At 38.9% G+C, this 19,630-nt stretch overlaps 1 protein-coding gene across 10 annotated transcripts in view; it reads right to left on the reverse strand.

Moving 5' to 3' along the window:
• Gstcd (glutathione S-transferase, C-terminal domain containing) overlaps nucleotides 1-19,630 on the reverse strand; it is a 92,120-nt gene that overhangs the window by 70,124 nt on the left and 2,366 nt on the right. For all 10 annotated transcript variants that reach the window (XR_015664937.1, XR_015664936.1, XR_015664938.1 and 7 more), the window contains exons 2-5: nucleotides 15,700-16,137; nucleotides 14,441-14,908; nucleotides 5,012-5,263; nucleotides 3,265-3,358 (exon numbers count right to left, since the gene is read on the reverse strand). Coding sequence is in view for 7 of the 10 variants with exons in the window: in XM_087624949.1 (XP_087481075.1) it covers nucleotides 3,265-3,358; nucleotides 5,012-5,263; nucleotides 14,441-14,908; nucleotides 15,700-16,116 (1,231 nt within the window). In the remaining 3 variants the exon portion in view is untranslated. The remainder of the gene's footprint in view (nucleotides 1-3,264; nucleotides 3,359-5,011; nucleotides 5,264-14,440; nucleotides 14,909-15,699; nucleotides 16,138-19,630) is intronic.

Genomic DNA, 19,630 nt, shown 5'->3' on the forward strand with positions numbered 1-19,630 from the left:
CACACGCACACACACACACACACACACACAGTACCAGCGGAAGGACTAGCAAGATGACTCAGCAGGTAAAGGTGCTTGTGTGAAAGCCTGAGTTCTGTCTCCTGCTCACTGAGGTGGAAGAAGAGAAGCAACTTAAGGTATCTGCCTATGACACACCACGTGTGCACCACATGTCCACACATACACCATGGTATGCACACTGAAACGCAAGCATCACACATACACATATAACAATAAAATTAAAAAAGGTTGGAGAGTGATTTATTCCAACTACTGTACTAGCTAACATTTAACATTTACAATTTACTTAGGCATTGTACTGAGTGCTTTACATATTAATTCACTGAACGCAGAAATAATCCTAAAAGACACTGTCACTATTATCTCTTTACAGATGCAACTGAGGCAACAGAAGTACAGAGAGGCTGACTCTGGCCGCAGGCTACCTGTGCAAGCGGTTGCCCAACTAGGTTTTGAATCCGGGCAGGTGACTCCATGAAACATGGCTTGAATAAATGAAGTGGCATTTGAATCAATTCTTAAAGGGTGAGTATACTTAAATAGGCAAAAGATAATGAAGGTATTTATATGGGTTGAAAAGGAAAATTGAGGCTATAGAGATAATTAATATAGATTAAAAGTGAAGCCGAAAGGTGATAGGTAGTGTAAGATATGAGGCAAAAAATAAACTAGAGAGTGGTAGATTGAGAGAAGAGATTCTAAGGATGAATATAGCCTCTGTTAGCAAAATAAATAAATAAATAAATAAATAAATAAATAAATAAATAAATAGCATGGTTCTTACAGTAGCCATCAACTTTTTTATACAGTTCAATCAATGAAGTAGAAAACATCTAAACTACCAGACAATTCTGTGTATCCAACAGTGGGCACTTTGTAGGCACTAGTCAATGATTGCTATGTGAGTGACCCACAGCGATCTGCTGTGCAATCTTATTTTTCACACTATTTATAAAAACCAGGTGACCTAATAAAAGGGATGTAAGTAGGAATGAGGTTTGTAGGTCAGCAATAGCTTCATGTCTCCATGTTCTGTGACTCGAGTACATGGTGTCTCACTGTCAAGTTCTGGACGGTAATCAAGGGCAGTGGCAACAGGTTGTATGTTCTGGGTTTGAGCTCTCACTGGCCAACAACTCCACAAGGAATAACAAAAGGCTCTGGCCTTTGTTTTAGGTTGATTTTCAAGATTATTTTATGTGTTTTGCCTGCACGTATGTATGTGGTATATACCCAGGTTCAGATCCCAGCACACATATGGTGGCTCACAACTGTGCAAGGGATCTGATGTCCTCTTCTGATGTTGTGAGCATCAGGTGCACCTGTGTCCCGGGGCTGAGCAGTCATCATTCTCTTGTTCTCGGCACCCCTGCTTTCCCCGTCTTCCACCCCAGTTCCATCTGCCTGCTCAATTATTCTCATTTGATCCTTTATAAAACTTCTAAATCATCTTCTAGTGAGATGTTAAGTAGTGACCCCTAACTGGCCAAGATGCAGAGGATAAGAGAATGTAGGATGCTCAGTCCCATGGAATACAAATACCTCAACTCTTCCTCTCACACATTGCTGATAGGGCAGGAAGAATGTGAGAGCCAGAGGCAGTACATGATTTCGAGGACACTGTGTCTCCTTGCTTATGTACAGCGGGGCAGCTAAACTTAGGAACTACAGCAGTTGTGACAGGAAGCACAAGACTTATGCAAGGCCAAGAAAGACCAAATCACAGTGTGGAGAGAGGAGCTGGGCATGAGGTCCCAGACCAGCCAATGAGCGACTGGTGACTGTCAGCACTGAGAGGGAGAGTCCTTTTTCTCTGAGGGGGCGGCCCGTGGTAAGTGGACAACACTCCAGGAGAAGGCTATACAACTAAGAATATCTGGGAAACACAAATTGTTTTCTGATGTGTTTAAAAAAAGAAAATCCAATGCTGAACGAGCAGGACACGGGGGAGGGAATCTGGGAAAATGTGGAGGATAGGGTTGAATATGATCAAAAGCCCTTGAACGGAACTCAGAGAACTAATAAAATATTTTCTAAAACTTATTTTTTGCAGCAAAAATAAATCTTATGAACAAGAAAATAAATGAAGAAATAAATCTTTGATCTATACTAAACAATTTCCACCTAAAAAAAGCACCTTAAATGGTATTTAAAAATCAAGTTCCCTTTACATGATTAATAGAGTTTCTGAAAGGAAAATCCATAAAGTCTTATAAGAGGATAAAGGGCTGAAAACGGGTATAATAACCTTGAATTGGCACCAAGCCTGCCCTTAGGTTAGGTCTACCTATGAGAGGCCTGCACTGGGAGAGCAGGATGGAGAAGGGAAGCTTGTCCCAGGCAGTCTCTGCAGAGCTGGGACAACCACAACTACGTAAAGGCAAGTCCTTTCGAAAGCTGTGGTCCTGCGAAGACACACACAAAAGTCCCAACAACAGAAGAAGATGACCTCAGCCACGAGGACAGAGAGACAGAACCATAAGCTGAAAAGCTAAGGGCAATGGTTCTAAGTTCTACATTGGAGATGCTTTAATGAAGAACTAGAAATCTGTGAGATTACCCTAACCCCAAACTGGTGAGAACCACAGATTAAGGTTTCGCCAAACGGAACTTACGCTGTAACATTATAAAATCCGCAGGCAGTAAGTAATTAGAAGTGCATTCACCAGAGGAAATGAATGGCAAAATTAGAACCCCATGAATATCAAGTACCAGAAAAAATATCCAACATAAAAATTATAAAATCAGGAAACTGAAATAAACAAAAGCAAATATAATTATATAACTATAATTAAAACAAAGCAAATATAATTTAGGGTAATAAAATATAGTTGTTCAAATAAACACTAAGCAGTAAAGAGCTACTTCTTTAAAATAAGACTTTGGACAGTTGAGGGAAGAAGTATAAATTACTAGATGATGAACGAATTTTTAAATTTTTATTATACTTGATAAATAGAATTGTAGTTATTTATGATATCACTTGTATATTCTAAATAAAACTCAACATTTGTTTTAAAATATGTCACCAAAGGGGGGGAGAATTTAATGAAGTCATTGTAAGAAAATATGGAAAGCGACAAATCTGAGTGATATGAAACTCTAAAACTAAAACAAATACTCACTGGATATTACTAAAATGTTAAATACGCCAATGCGACATTGCAAGTCTGGGAAGATGGCTCTGAAGGGAGTATCCGGACGGAACACAAAGCTTACACCAACTAGCAAAGCAGAGCTCACCTTCCTTCGGGCTGACGGCGGCAGGAAGGCTGCTCCAGTCAAGGGTCCAAGCAGGACAAGGGTGCGGAGAAAACATGGCTTCAATGCCCTTTTCCTAGGAAAGGAAGCAGGTTCCAAGCTGGTGAATTAATAAAGCCCTGTTTTCAAAGGCCACATTTCTACTTTCCACACTGATAAAGACAATTAAAAGTAATCACACTTGCACCAAGATATTTACTTATATAAAAAAAACATAAAATGTTAGATAAAATACAAGATCTTACTTTAAAATCAGCACCTTGCTATTATTTTTTAATTGTGTAATAAAAAGTAATGCTGAGGACATTTAAAAGTAATAAGCCAATAAACATACAAGGCAGACCCTGGAGAGATGGCTCGGGAGTTAAGAGCATTTGTTATCTTGCAGAGGACCTGGGTTTGGCTCTCAGCACACACAGGTCGCTCACAACCATTGTTAACACTAACATCCAGGGAATTCCATGTCCTCTGATCTCCTCTGGTACCAGGCAATCATGGTGCTCACATAGACAAGCAAGCAAAATACTATATACATAAAGTAAGTGGTGTAACAGAAAAAAGTCACTTGAAAACAAAACTTTATCAAAATATATTCATAGACTTAAAAATTCTGACCTTCCATTGTCCATTAATGTCTATCTTTATACACAAAAACCATCTATGTAAACTGCAAGCTACATCTACTGTACTTTAAAACTGCCAACCTAGCTCACACGTCAGAAAGATTGTAGGACACAAAGGCTAGTATATTTATTTCAAGATAATGTTTAACATATATGGCAAAGAAATTGTACTTGTGAAGTCGGAACAGTTTGATAACGTAAAGAAGATCTGTGTAATGACAATCAATTGACAAGCCAACCACACACAGGAAATACCACAAGGCCCTATCACTAGAGGGAAGCCCACAGGCAGTTATGGCTGCTGAGAGAGAATCCATCTCCCCAGGAACAAGTTCCCTATTGGTTATCCAATCTCAAGTGGACAGCCCTAGACATAAACACATATAAGCATCATTAAATAGATTCAGTGAGGTTTTGGTGTGTGTGTGTGTGTGTGTGTGTGTGTGTATACACACATGTATGTAAAACAAGAGTAAAGAAAAGGCCATCGATTTGAGAGATGGAGGCAAACACACACACACACACACACACACACACACACACACACAATTGAAGAAGAAACAGGGAAGGCAGAAATGATGTAAATACAGCACTCGTGTATAAAATCTCAAAAAAAAAATTAAGCTCGAAAAAATGAAACCATGACACTTGTATGAAAATGGATAGAATGGAGACCATCATGTTCACCAGAATAAACAAGACCAAGAAACATTAACTGAATAAATAACCAAAATAAAGACTGAAATCAAAGTTCCGTGACACAGAAAAGGTAGGTTAGAATGACCAGATAGGACGTTCCATTTGGTTCATACCATGAATATTATAATTCTTTAAAAAAAAAAATACTACTTCTAAACCCGACTTGAAAACAAGACTAGCAGAAACATTATTTGGTAAATAAAGATCTGAATAGCTATAAATAAAATACATAATTGATGAGGCCAGAAAATAATTATTAGTTGAGAACGTATGCTCAAAGGGAATTTTTTTTAAAAAGGAAATAGCTTTTTTTCTCTTCTTTCTCTTGCCCCTTCCTCTTGTCTCATTCCCCCATTAAATCTCACCATGGGAAAAAAAAAAGGAAATTATAATAACAAGGTAAATACCATTAACTTGGTCATAGTTGGCCTTGGTCCTCCTACAAACAAAGGGTCACTCTGCTCGTCTACAGAAGCTGTGTCACTGGAATTCACAGGCTCTTTACTTTCAGGGGTCAGCAATTCTGGTAAATCCAGAAAGCAGATTCCACACTTAAAGGCTGCTGTTTTGACTTTTGGCACTTCCTGAATCCTCTGATACCAAGAGGTGAGGAGTGGGAACTGTTCCAGCTTCTCGGAAAATTTCTTGCAGATCATTACCTGTTTAAAAAAAAAGGATATTTTAGAAATATATACATATATATACATATATATATATATGATTTTTATGACAATGTTAATGAAGTATCACATATCACAAAACTCACACATCTCAAAGGTACAATTCAAATGAACATTAGGAAATTCAAGTAACGGTGCAGGTACCACAGTCTGGTTCTAGGACACCATAGCACTGTGACCGTTGGCCGTAAATGTCTGGGCTCACAATTAGTTGCAGGTAGCCAGTGGTCTGTTCTCCAAGTTTATAATGTTGCTTCTTATATAAGTTGATAGAGTCATAAAAAGGATTTGTGCTTTTCCATTCAGCATTATGTCGCCAACATTCACTCACACAGTTAGGCTCATTTGCGCCTTGCTTTCTTTATTAATAGTCATTGTGAAGAGCCACTCTACTGTACTTAACTGGTAATTCAGTAGCTGAGGGACACGGGCACGTATCTAGGTATTGCCTATCAGGAACAGAACTGATATGTTAAAACTCTGCAATTATTCTCTACGGTGAGTGTGCCAACCTACATTCCCATTGTGAAGATTCTAATTCCTTCATGTATATTTTTAATTTCTATTTATTGTTACTGTTTGTGTATGATAGTTATATGACCTACGTGTCTGAGTACAGGCATTTGCTTGTTACCCAGGGCAGATGTGTAGAGGGCAGAGTTTTTCCTTTGCACTGTGGAATCTGGAGATGCGCGCAGGTCATCAGGCTGGTGTGGCTACTCCTTTTTCCACATGGCACATGTTCTCTCTTACTGAGCCACTGTGCTGGCCCAGATCTTCCTCATCTTGCCAACATTTGCCGTTGCCATGATACTCTGGGCGTTGAGTAATTCCTCATTATAATGTTCGTTTTCCTTTCCTTATGATTACTGACGGTGAACACCTTGTAATTATTTGTCATTTGCATATCTTCTATGGTGATGTCTTCTAAGGTTTTAATATTCACTACTGTAATATTGCTGAAGACATTAATTTGTCATCAAACGCAGAGAAACTGAGGTGGTACCTAACAAGATGCTTCACCTCTACTGACTAGCATGGTGATAGAGTAGATGCTGAATGCAGCCAAAGGGGGAAGCCCTCAATTCACCCGGCTACAAATCCTGTGACCTACAAAAGTAATCTGCTAGTACAATAGTGTTATGGGAATAACCAGCAGCTTTTACAAAGTGGATGTAAGGCTCACTCCATGAGATGGAACCTCCACCTGACCTGACATTACTAATGGGACTGAGAACCTGAGACTAGATAAGTCACGGTATTGTTCTGCTAAAGGAACATAGCAATAAAACAACTACCAATGATAAATTGCTATACCCACAGATTAATGCAACCACGAGCCGTCACCAGAGAAGTAGTAGATGGTAATTAGCACAGAGACCCATGACAGGACAGTGGCAGACAGTGGGAGACTCTGGAGCACTCAGCCCTGAACAGGATGTCTTTGGCAAACACTCCCCTCAAGGTTCAGGGATCTATGTAGACAGGAGGTGGAAATATTGTAACAGCCAGAAAGTGTAGGTGACTCCAAGGAGACAGCATTTTCAGAAATGATAGTGCTGAGGCAATTATGAGTCACAGAGTCTGTGAGAAAATATGTGAGATCAGCACAAATTCAAGCCCGTTGTAACCCCAGCACAGACAGAAGGAAGTGAGCACAATATCTCATCCCTAAACAAGATGCTATTCCCTGGAGTGAGTGATGAGAGCTTTTTCAAACAGCCTCCAGGGCAAGTCCTATGACCAGGAATGGCAGGCCAACACAAAGAGGATGCCATAGGTTTTGTGTGCTTTTTGCTTATTGTTTTGTATTGTTATTTTTGGCTTTTTGATCTTTTTATTTGTTTTGATTTTTTTTTTTTTTGACAGAGAGAAATAAAAAATGAAGTTGGGGAGGTAGGATATGGAAAGGTTCAGGAAGAAGTTGGGGGAGGAAAGACTATGGTCAAAATACATTGTATGGAAAAAATTTAAATGCATTAGAATAAACTTATAATAAGGAAATAAACAACTAAACTACAAAGTGGACAAGTTTCTAAATGGATACCTTACCCTAAAAGTTGTATATAAGATTATAATATATATATATATATATATATATACTAATTATCATATATCACTCGACAATTTTAAGATGGCACCTCTTAGATACATACCTGTTAATATATACCTATTAGAACAACAAAATTCCAAAGCAACACAAGAGAGGGTGAGGGTGTGGAACAACAGAAAGTTCGTGGAAAGGCAGCTTGGCGGTTTCTTACAAAACAAGCTCGCTATACAAACCAGCGATACTGTTATACAGAAAGTTAAACATAGCTTACTCATAATTTACAACTCATAATTTCATCTTGCATATTAATCCTCTCTCTAGTCACCTTCTAAACTGCACACATTTTCATCTAGAAGTCATGGCTAACAATACATCCCATTGTCTCTGGCCTTCATTACATCTGTGAGGGTCTCGACACACTAAGTATAGAATCTGTGAGGGTCTCAGCACACTAAGTATAGAATCTGTGAGGGTCTCAACACACTAAGTACAGAAAGCTAAATGCACAGCTAAAAGCTATATGAAAACCAGATATATTAATATATACTCATAAATATCTCTAACTGTTTAATGGAAAAGACAGTAAGTTGAGCTTTAAACAGATTGGGTAATAATTTAAATTTATCACAATTTTATGCCTATAAAGTGTCCACAGTCATGGTATTTTTAGTAGTGAAGGAAAATTTTTCAGCCCACTAGACAAATACAGAATAGAGTTTACAGTCCCATGGACATGCTTGATGAGTGAAGGAGGATATTTCACTGAAGCAAAAATAAAAAAATAAAATGATAAATATTAAGAATTGAAAAAGGTAGCTATAGCAGTCTCTGCACCCATATTTTATCCATATTATGATTTTGTTTTTCAAGGTTTCCTAGTCAATCATAATCTGAATCAAATGGAAATTTCCAAAAATAAATAATTCATGAGACTTGAGGAAAATGTGTGCTAGTCCTCAATACCTTATAAAATGTATTATTCATTTTGAATTGGATTAAAATGTTTTTTTTTAAAAAATGCTATCTATAAGGCATTGTGGGAGCCAAAAAAATGTATAGTTCTTTATAAAATCCATAACTGCCTGGAAATAAATTAGGTTCTAAGAGAATTGAACTTAAAACACAGAAAAATACCTCGACCCTTTCATAAACTCATAACTCCCAAAGAATGAGAACCAAAGATAGTGAGAACACTGAAATGTCAAAGGACATCAGCCTCACATTTCAAAGGGTCAGTGACCATGCAGAGAACAAATAAGCAGATGAACAAGGCAAGAAAATCAGTTCAGGACCCAGACAAGGAAGTAGCCCAAGTACATGAAATGGGTAGTAACTTGGAGAAGAAATGTAAAAACAACAGAGAAAAAAAAATCAGCAAGAGAACTGAGACTCTAAATAAGAACAAACAAATTCTCAAAATGAGAGGATCAATTCATAAAACACATCCTTACAGCCCCCAAAAAACAAAAAACTGCAGAGAACTTCATCAGGGAGTAGGGAGATGATGGTTTAGTGAGTAAAGCACTTGCTACACAAGCAGGAAGATGCAAATTCAGTCCCACAATACCATGTACAACACTGGGCACAGCAGTGTGTGCTTGGAATCCCAGCACTGGGAAGACAAAGACAGTGGATGTTCCTGTCTGACAAGCCAAATTCCACTGAATGTCAGGCTTTTGAGACTGTCTTGAGAAAAGTACAGTGACTGAGGAAGACACCCAATGCCCATACCTAGCCTCTATACTCATACATACATATGCGCATATCTACTCATATGTTCCCAGGAAAACACCACACACACACACACACACACACACACACACACACACACACACACCATCCTCCTCCTCACCACCAACAACAAGAAGAAGCAAGACAAGGTAAGAAAACAAATTTCAGGGTTTCAGGGACAGAGGACAAATCAGGACAATGATAAATTCTAATGTATGAATGTGACCAAAGCTTCTAATATTTATAATGAGACCAAACCCAAGAATAAAGATGATAAAAGACTCTAAATATAAATGCATAGAAAACTTATTCAATAAAATTGTAACAGATTTGTTAAACACAGAGAAAGAGACAGACATCAGGCATTTAGAATTCCTTAAGAGTAATGACCTGAAAAGAATTTCTATGTAATAGATGTAATAGATCACAGTCAAGATTTCTGAAAATGCAAAGCAAAGAAACAAAGGGGGAAAGTGCCAACTCACAGACAGAGGCAGAAACATCAGAGTCACGAGCAACTCCACAAGCCAGGGAAACATGGAATGATCTATTTCAAGCCCCGAGAGTAAGTAACTGTCAACAAAGACCTCCATAAATAGCAATATTATCTTTTGGAATGGATGGAGATATGAGAACAGTTCAAGAAAAGCACAAATGAAAGCAAATCATGTCAAGCACACCAGCACTGTGTAAGTCTCACTTACACAGAAGGAAAAGGAAGACGAGTTCACACGAGACAGTACAGGACAGAAGAAAGACAGAAGAAAGACGAGTTCACACGAGACAGTACAGGACAGAAGAAAGACAGAAGAAAGACGAGTTCACACGAGACAGTACAGGACAGAAGAAAGACAGAAGGAAGACGAGTTCACATGAGACAGTACAGGACAGAAGAAAGACAGAAGGAAGACGAGTTCACACGAGACAGTACAGGACAGAAGAAAGACAGAAGGAAGACGAGTTCACACGAGACAGTACAGGACAGAAGAAAGACGAGTTCACACGAGACAGTACAGGACAGAAGAAAGACAGAAGAAAGACGAGTTCACACGAGACAGTACGGCGACAGCAGATGGAAGAATGAGAAATCAATTGCGTCGAACACAGCAAACAGTCTGAGCAGCAGAGAAGACAACCAAAGGGGACAACCAACTGTGTCACAGGGATAATTCTCACGATGACTTCATGTGCAAATGGATTCACCTACTAAAGAGATGCAGCGTGATTAGATTTAAAAATAGTATATGTTATCTTCTTTTCTTTCTTTTTCCAAGAAACACACTTAGATGGCAAAAATGTCCAAACACCGAGTCAAAGGATGGGACTGGACTGACCACGCAAATGAGCTCTGAGGACTTTACATCTGATGATGTAGCTGTCAAAGCAAAGCTTACAGAGATAGGAAGGACAAATGCATACTAACAAGGGATAAATAGTTCGTCAAGAAGATGTAAGAATCTTAAGTATTTTGGCATTGAATCAGAGTTTCCAGTTTCATGATGAAGAGCACCAATGGGCACTAAGGTCCTGATGTAATGACAGCGGGAGACTTTAACATCCACCTTTATTTAGATAGCTATTCCCAACTAAAATCCCGCAAAGAAACATTAAAGCTCAACTATGCCATAGATAAACTGGTTTCAACAGATACCTATAAAATATTCCATCTAACAAATAGGGAGCACGCACTCTTCCCAGAGGTGCATGGAACCTACCCTTAAATTGATCACATTATAGGTCACAAAGCAAAAGCCCATAAATACAACAATACAGACCACAGTGAAATAAAATTGGAAAGCAACCACAAAAGGAATCGCAGAAACTAGACAAAGAGTTGGAGACTCAACATTACACATCTGAACCAACAGGATCGTTGAGGAAATCTGGAAGATATTAGACATTTTTTAGAATTGAAGAAAATATATCACAATTTGCCAGAATTTCTTGACATTTCCCTACAAGGAAAGCTGACACCTACAAACATGAGAGAAATCTTAGCTCTAATCATCCAACTCAAGGTTTTAGAAAAAGAAGAAGCCAAACTAAAATGCACTAGCTGGCAAGAAGTAATAAGGTAAGGGCAGAGAAAAACGGAATAGAGACTGAAAACACAACATACCGAAACGACCCCATTAATTTCTTTCTTATCCCATTTATCATTTGTATAGAGGAAGGCTACTGACTTGTTGAGTTAACTTTATATCCAGCCACTCTGCTGAAGTTGTTTGTCGGCTGTAGAAGTTCTCTGGGGTACTCTGTAGAATTTGAGGACTTGATTATTTACACTATCATATCATCTGCAAAGAGTGACGCCTTCACTTCTTTGCCAGTTTGTATCCCTTGATCTCCTTTTGTTGTCCTATTGTTCTGGCTAGAACTTCCAGTGCTATATTGAGTAGATATGGGGAGAGTGGGCATCCTTGTCTTATTCCTGATTTTAGTGGGATTGCTTCAAGTATCTCTCCATTTAATTTGATATTGGCTGTTGGTTTGCTGTATTTTGCTTTTACTATGCTTAGGTATGGGCCTTGAATTTCTGATCTCCCCAATGATCTGATCTCTCTTCTTTTAACATGAAGGGGTGTTGTATTTTGTCACATGCTTTTTCAGCATCTAATGAGAGGATCATGTGAGGCTCCCAGGCCTCTTCCATGAGCAAGTACCAGAGCACTGGAAATCAACTGTATAGCTTAGGACCCACTCACTGTGAAGAGTGGAGGAGGTTTGTGGCACACCACTGTCTTAAACCCTTTACAGCTTCTGTTTACCAAAACCTACTTCACTAATCCTTCTGAACTCTAGTCATCCAGACCTTGACTTAGCAAAATCAATCTCATCTTTCATGTCCCAACCTTATGTCCGGGGCTAATTACCCTGACCCTGGCTTAGCTTGACACTCCTAATGCAAATTAATGTCTTAGTTACTGATCACAAACTTGATCCAATGGTCCAGTGTGATTCTAATGGTCTGTACTCACTCCAGCACAAAGGTCTGGCAACATAATCGCTCTAAGAAGTGATGGATACATCACTCAAAACCACTCATGGGAGGAAAATACGAGAAGTAACACTAGGGCTTTGGACAAGGAAAGATGAAGTCCTGAAAAAAGGGTGCAGATTAGGGAAAATACAAAGGAATGAAGGAAAATAGGTTAAATGTCATTAAAACAATGGGCTGTGGATATAGCTCTGATGACAGTGCTTGCCCAGCATACATAAAGTCCTAGCTAGGGTAGAGTCCTTCACTGCATACTGAGGTTTAGTGGTACACACTGGTAGTCCCAGTATTTGAAAGGTAGAGGCAGAAGATCAGAAGTTCAAAATCATCCCCAGCTACATAGGAAATGTGAGACGAGCCCCGGCTGGTGAGTCTGTCTCAAAACCGTGTAATAGAAAAGGATAAGTACATGTTTTCACCTTGTTTCTTGACAACTTTTTTTTTAAACTTTTCTTTCCTTCGAATATGGGTGCCATGGATGGAACACAGTTTGTCTGGCCTGCACAGGCACATGAATTTATCTGCTAAGCCATCTCACTGGCCAGTATTGCTCTATTTTAAACCTAGTGTTCCTTTGCAACATCAGAGCTACTCAGTAATAGTCAAGTTGATATCCTACCTGATTAGAGATGGAAAAATCCAGTCAATTAGAAATACTTCGGCTTTGATTAATCCCAATCAGGTAAATAACATTTAAATTTATCTAAAATGAAATGCAAATCACCTGAGATGAATAGGGCCACCTGGAAGAGCTAAAGTCACCTTCACAGGTGAATCCAATTTGTCTTTTGCTTTCTTGAATTAAAAATCAAATACTCTTATTTTCTCTGTAGCACTTACCATTATTTTATATAAATATTATTTGTTTGTTTACTTGTTCATTTCTTCATTTCCCTAACTAGGAAATTAACTCCAGTGAAGTCTAGGATCTTAACTGCCTTGATCATCACTGTACTCCCGATAAACACGCCTTCAATAATGTGTACAAATAATGAGTGCCTCCATGAACTCTTGAGAAATTAGAAATCATGAATACCATGTCTCTCATAATGTATGAACACTCTACAGACTTTTATAGTCATAAAATGGAAGAGTCAAGGATAAATGCACCAAAAATCATTTGACTGGGAAAGACAGACATAGGATATTTAAAATACCAATTAAAGTCTAAACAGTTCCCAATTCTGTCCCTTCCATGCTGTCTAATTCTGAAATAATTTGCTTGTCATTGTTGTGTTATTTCACTTTGGACAACAGAGACAACAAAAGAGTCCTTTAGAAAGTAACAATTTCTCCACACTGTACCAATGCCAATGTACAGATTTTCATTAGAAGTCTAATGATATATAAACAAAATGATATATAAACAGACTAAAATCTTGTATCTGGGTCACAATTAGGGGAAAGGGAACATGCTTGAAATTAGGAAAAATGCAGCTACTAAGAACCAATGGGAAGGCTGCAAAAGCTAGCCTCTTATGTTCGTGAAAGTATATCAGATAGATAGATGGATGGATGGATGGATGGATGGATGGATGGATGGATGGATAGATAGGCAAATACATTTTACTAGGAAAGAAAACGTTACTAGGAAAGAAAACTTTCCATGTGAATTTTCCCAAATCATTGAAAAGCATGCAATCTTACAGAGAAGTATTCGAATAAGAAAAAAACAATTTGATTTGATAATACCCAGTATAACGGTTAGCATTTTAATTGACTATTTTATTATAAAATAAAGCTGGCCAGTTCTTAATTTTTAGCCATTTTTTTCCTCATTGAAATTTATTTTATAAGGATAATTATAATAGCAACTTAAAATTAACAATATCAATTACTAACATTTAGTAACTCAAAATTAACCATAATTTTATTCATTCCTTACATTGATCACACTATAGAGTATGTTAATCAGATTTTCACCACTATGAGAAAGTTACTGAGATGATAAACTTAATAAGACAGAGGTCTATTGACCACACAGTTCCAGAGGCTTCAGTCCATGGTCACGTGAGCCTGTTCTCTTGAACCTGTAGTGCACAGACCGCTGCAGCAGGAAGGTGCAGGGAAGGAGACCTCAGGCGAATAAAGACGCACGCGGAACAGAAAGAAAGGCCACGAGGCTGCACCGGCTAAGGCGCACAGCCATCGCTACAGCTTCCTTCCAATGGCTCCCACCTAAGAGCTCCCTCCTCCCGTACGTTACAGGCCGGGGCCCGGGCCTCTGACACACGCACCTTTGGAGGAAAGACAACCAAGAGCTTAGGAACAGTCTCCACTTCACAGACAGGCGAGTGGCTGAGAACCAAGCGCAAACCCAAGCCATTTAACAAACTGAACCTCATAGTGACATAGACTACAGACAGATCCTTACCAAAAAGTGGTGAACACAGGGCAGAAGCACGATGTCTGCCAGAGTGAAGTACAGCCCTTCTGCAAACACGTGCTCCAGAGGCGGGAGCTCAGAAGCCGTTGCTTTCCTGATGTGAGAAGGCTCCCTGTTGGTAGCTTCTGCATCTTCCTGCACCGTGAGCTTGGAGAAGGCCACCTTCAGCTCTAGACTCTTGGACGAACCAGCCACATCTTTGGGTGTCTTGTGTGCACGCACCTTGGTCTTCGCTTTTCCCTTACCAGAGGGAGGCTCACTGCTAGACGCCTTTTGTTGCTTCAGCTTCTGTCGTCGGAGTTTGTCATCATTGTGTACTCTGACTGGCTCGCTGAGCTTTCTCTCGAGCTCTAGTATTTCTTCAGGGATGGTTGGGGGATCGTCAGAGGACTCTTGGAGAAAATTCTCAACAGCCAAAGGGATGGTGAGTTCACATAGCCTGGTCCACTGACTAACCTACAAAACAAACAAGATGTGAGCAATTCTCCCCTCTCAACACATCTTCAGGAAAATTAGCTACTGCTGGAAAGTAAGACTGCCTCAAATAATTTAAGGAGTGGGCTAAAGCATCCTTGGGTGCTCAGATTCTGTGCCAGATGAGAAAACAGATTACAATGTTAGGAAAATGCAGCTCCTGTGTTCCTGCATACTCACTGAATAAGTCATCACCCCGGTCCACAGGCTTTATGATATGGCCCCAGGTCTGTGAGGTTGAAGAAGTAGAACCTGGTGGTTTAAGTAAGAATGAACCCTTTTGGCTCATATATTTGAATACTTGATCCCCAGATGCTGTAACTGGGAAGGCTTAGGAGGCTTGGCCTTGTTGGAGGAGGTGTGGCATTGTGGCAGTTTTGAGATTCCAAAGGACTCCAGCTATTCCCTGTGAGTTCTCTGCCTCATGGTCATGTCTCAAGATGTAAGCTTTCAGCTACTAATTCAGAACCATGCCACCAAGACACCCCCAAGGCCTTTAAAACTCCTCAGGGCTTACAAGGCCCTACTCCTTGAGCTCTTCTCTATTTATGAACATTTCTTTAAAAAGGTCCTCAATATAGTGGAGGAAAGACATTATTTCAAATCATGTATCTAAACTTCATAAAGCACATTTTACATTCTCTTTAGTATTACCCTGTAGTGATGTCATGCAAAGGACTCAACTATCCAACAGTTACCAATGGCAAGGTAAAATCGTGTTGGAGTAAATGATATTCCTTGAAGCTTTAAACAGCAGGAGGCCTTATACTTACTTCAGCACAGGCCTTCAAGCAAGTCTTTTTAAAACCCAGAAGTTCCAAAATTTCTTTTCTCGAGGGCTCGGCTTCATAGGATTTTTGGATTATGTGTCTCAGGACAACAGCAAGACCTGCTCTACAAAAAGTGTCAGGCTGGTTGACCACGGCGGGCAGACAACAGCTCTGGACTATCGGAGGGAGGGCCTGCTTTGAGAGAACCTGTGCCTCCACGTCCTGGGGCAGGGCCTCTTTTAGGAATGAAGTGTCTGCACCTTCTTCAGTAGGGACTAGGTAAACGTTAAAGACCTTGCATTCACAGTACGACAGTAAAAACAAAGTTACAGATGTGTGGAGAGGAAAGATGCACCCTTCTATTTGGTGAGAGTACTCCAGGTACAGAGATTCCACAGCGTTTTCCTTAATGCCTTTCATTTTCTGTTGTCATTGGATCACCTAGAACAAGAATCAATATGGTTAGAGGCCTTCAAAAGGAATAGTTTATAAGCTAAAATATAATATTTTAAAAAAATCAGTAAGAATTTATACGTAAGAATTTTTACCTCAGGGCTGAATAATGGATTTCAAAAGAAAACTTTCCCCATGCTGCACGAGTACATACGTTTAGGGATGGTTTTAAGACGAGCAGCCTTGGCACTGTGTAGTAGGAAGTGAGTACTCCTTTACACCCACTTCCCAGGCCATCATTTCACACCCTTTCCACTGATTCTGAGTCACCACTTCTAATGGCCTCTGTCCCTCCTTCCTGGCAACTGTTGAAAACAAGATTCTGCCACCTAGCACATGTCCTGTAGTATCTTTCCATCTTACTGAAATAAATGCCCGGTCTTCTGCAGTGCCCTACCTTGATTTAATCCTTCTGTTTCCTGAGTTTATCTTAATCTTTTTCTCATTGCTTACTGCATCCTCAAAGGCGAATTAAGACTTGCTAGAATTCTAACTGCGGTCCAACTTTACACTCGTTTCCAGAGCACAGAACACTGCCTCCAGGTACTTAATAATACTGTCTACTTTTTATATTACAGAACCCATCTATACACTCCCTTTACACTGCCTTCTATATTTTAATTGACTGCACAACGCTTAGTGCTACTATAATACATACACTATTCTTTAGCAACTACCAGAATGTTCTGTAAGAGAATGTGGTTAACGGCAATGCTTAAAATAGAGCCTACTAAACACTTGTATGTAAAAAGTATTTGCTGAATAAATGCATGGACAAGCTATCTTGAGGTCAAACGATTTCCTTAAGGCGTTTGTCAATTAGGAGCTTATACTTTTTGAGTCCCTGGTCCAGTTACCCACATTCTAGTCCATAAACCACAATTCAGAATCGGACACTAGATGGCACTCTTTAAAAGCATTTAGAAGTAGGGACTAGAGAGAGGGTGTGGTGGAGAAAAAAATGTTGGTCTGTGTTGTGTGTGTGTATGTGCGTGTGTGAGTGTGTGTGTGTATGTGTGTGTGTCTGCATATAAGCTATAAGCTTATTGTGAATACTCACAAATGTTAAGTGCCAACAAAATAATAGAAATAGCTGCCCATGGTGAAATCTGAGAAATTAATGAGCTGTCTAAGAGAAAATGAGAAGTATACATGACTCTCCTTGGAGATCAAAAATGTTGGTCAATAACTGGAATTTAAAAGCATTATTTTCCCTGGGCAATATCGCCCCAATACTCACTAATGTAATTATTACTAATCATGTAATAAACCTGTACAAATATAGTGAGGGCTTTGGTTTGCCCTCTGTTTTTAGGAGTAGAACAGTTTTAGCTCAAAGTTTACAAGTAGCAAGAGAAATTCCTTTCCCCCTTCTTCTTCTGTTTTGACAATTTCCTGGTTATATCTATACTTTAATGAATTGACACCCCGGAGTCAAGTCCAGGGTTGCCAAGGGTTCTGGAGAACAGCAATGCTTCAGTTTTGTTACTCAGATCTTCAAGGATATTTTTATTTTAAATGGTTATATTAAATCATAGGTATAAATAATCATAGGTAAAGACATTTGGCTATTTGCATTTTTATAGAATAAATATAGCTTGGTTTTGACAAAGCATTTTACATAAGACAAGAGAAATCAGTTTTTTTAAAAACCTGAAATCTTTTTTAAAAAACAAAGCTGCTGGAGTTGGTGGCATACGCCTTAAATCCCAGTACTTGGGAAGCAGAGGCAGACAGATCTCTGTGACAGAAAGAATCATGATGAAAAGAAGAGAGGGTGCAGAGAAAGAGAGAGAGAGATAGAGAGGAGATTATAAATAAACATACTTTTTTGATAGAATTTTAAAAAGCAATTTGAATGTTTTGTGCTCAAAGTTCAAGTCAGGATATTTCCCAACTGGATATTATACAATAAATTATGATTTATATGATAGAGCAAATATGTTATGCAACAAAATATTACTGAGTATTTTGTTTTATTTTACATTAAAGATTATTAGCCAACCATGGTGGCTCACTCCTTTAATCAAAGCATTCAATGCAACAGGATCTCTGTGGGTTCAAGGCCAGTCTGGTCTACATAGTGAGTTCAAGACAGCCAAGCCTGCAGAGAGAACCTGTTGCAAAAAACCAAAATATTAACTGAATCTAAAGGAATCTATTTTGAAAACACTCAGAAATTTTTCCAGAACAAATAATCCTATTTGCCCTCTATAATGGAGGCAGGAGAACCAGGAGTTTAAAGTCATCTTAAAATACATAGTTTGAGGCCAACCTATGTTAATGAGAATGTCTCAAAACTCCATAATTTAGAAAATATTAATAAGGTCAGAATATACTCTAAATTAAAGCACCTTTTATTGTAGTAGGAACAATCATATCAAAGTAAAAATAATCAGAAAGTATGTTATTAAAACATTTTCAGTACAGATGTCAACAAGTTCACTGCATGAGATGATTCAGGATGGGTGCGACTGGAGGCCATCCAACCATGCAAACAAGGAAGCAAAGACATCATTACTGATATTCAGACAAATTAGGAACCCTAACTACTGGAGTGCCTACATACATGTCTAGCAGGCAGGATTTTTATTTACTCAAGAATTATAAAATGATGGGGAAAAGCCCAGGGTCTTAAACAAATTAACTGGGTTTAAACCCTGGTTCTGATTCTGAAGAGGATGTACTTAGTACTGATGGACTGGATGTCCCAGGAAGGTTGGTATCCAAGAGGGGCCTCCCCTTCTCTGAGGAAAAGGGGAGGGACTAATGAGGGGAGGGATTTGTAGGGGTGAGACTGGGAGGAGTGGAGGACACCATCAGGATGTAAAGTGAAGAAAGAAAGAAAGAAAGAAAGAAAGAAAGAAAGAAAGAAAGAAAGAAAGAAAGGAAGGAAGGAAGGAAGGAAGAAAGCCAGCCCCAATGTTTCCTTATCTTATTTTCCTCCGGTATGGAAAGAGGGCAGTAATAGCACTGCCTCCCACATCTGTGCCATGGTAACAGACAATGGCTGATATAGGGAGCCCTAGGTAAATGTTACCTCCTTTATTTTGTTTTGGGTGGTGCTACAGCTCAAACCCCAGGCCTCACTCATGCTGTGTAAGCACTCTGTCACTGAGTTAGGCCTCACCCCCTACTATTCTATAAAATTCATAAATTCCTTATCTAGTGACACTTATTAAGATTATTTAATGGGAAAGATCCAACTCGCAAGTTTTTATTTGAAAACTTCTCAGGAAATGTGTGGTCTGTGTCGAACTTAAAAGTGCTTTTCCACAAACGCTGAAAAATTTGATACTGAGGTTTAAAAACCAAGGAGTCATAAACTGCTGTGCGAAATTCTTAAGCCAAAACACATTATCAGCAGACTGTACTTTATAAAATAAAAAGTTTGACATAATTAACAAGTATGAACATTTACTTATTTCTCTTAAATTTAAAATCTAAATTTAAACCTGCTCAATTCTCTTCATCAGACAAC

The sequence above is a fragment of the Rattus norvegicus genome, chromosome 2, assembly GCF_021556685.1.
Source record: "Rattus norvegicus strain SHRSP/BbbUtx chromosome 2, alternate assembly SHRSP_T2T, whole genome shotgun sequence".
Lineage (NCBI taxonomy): Eukaryota > Metazoa > Chordata > Mammalia > Rodentia > Muridae > Rattus > Rattus norvegicus.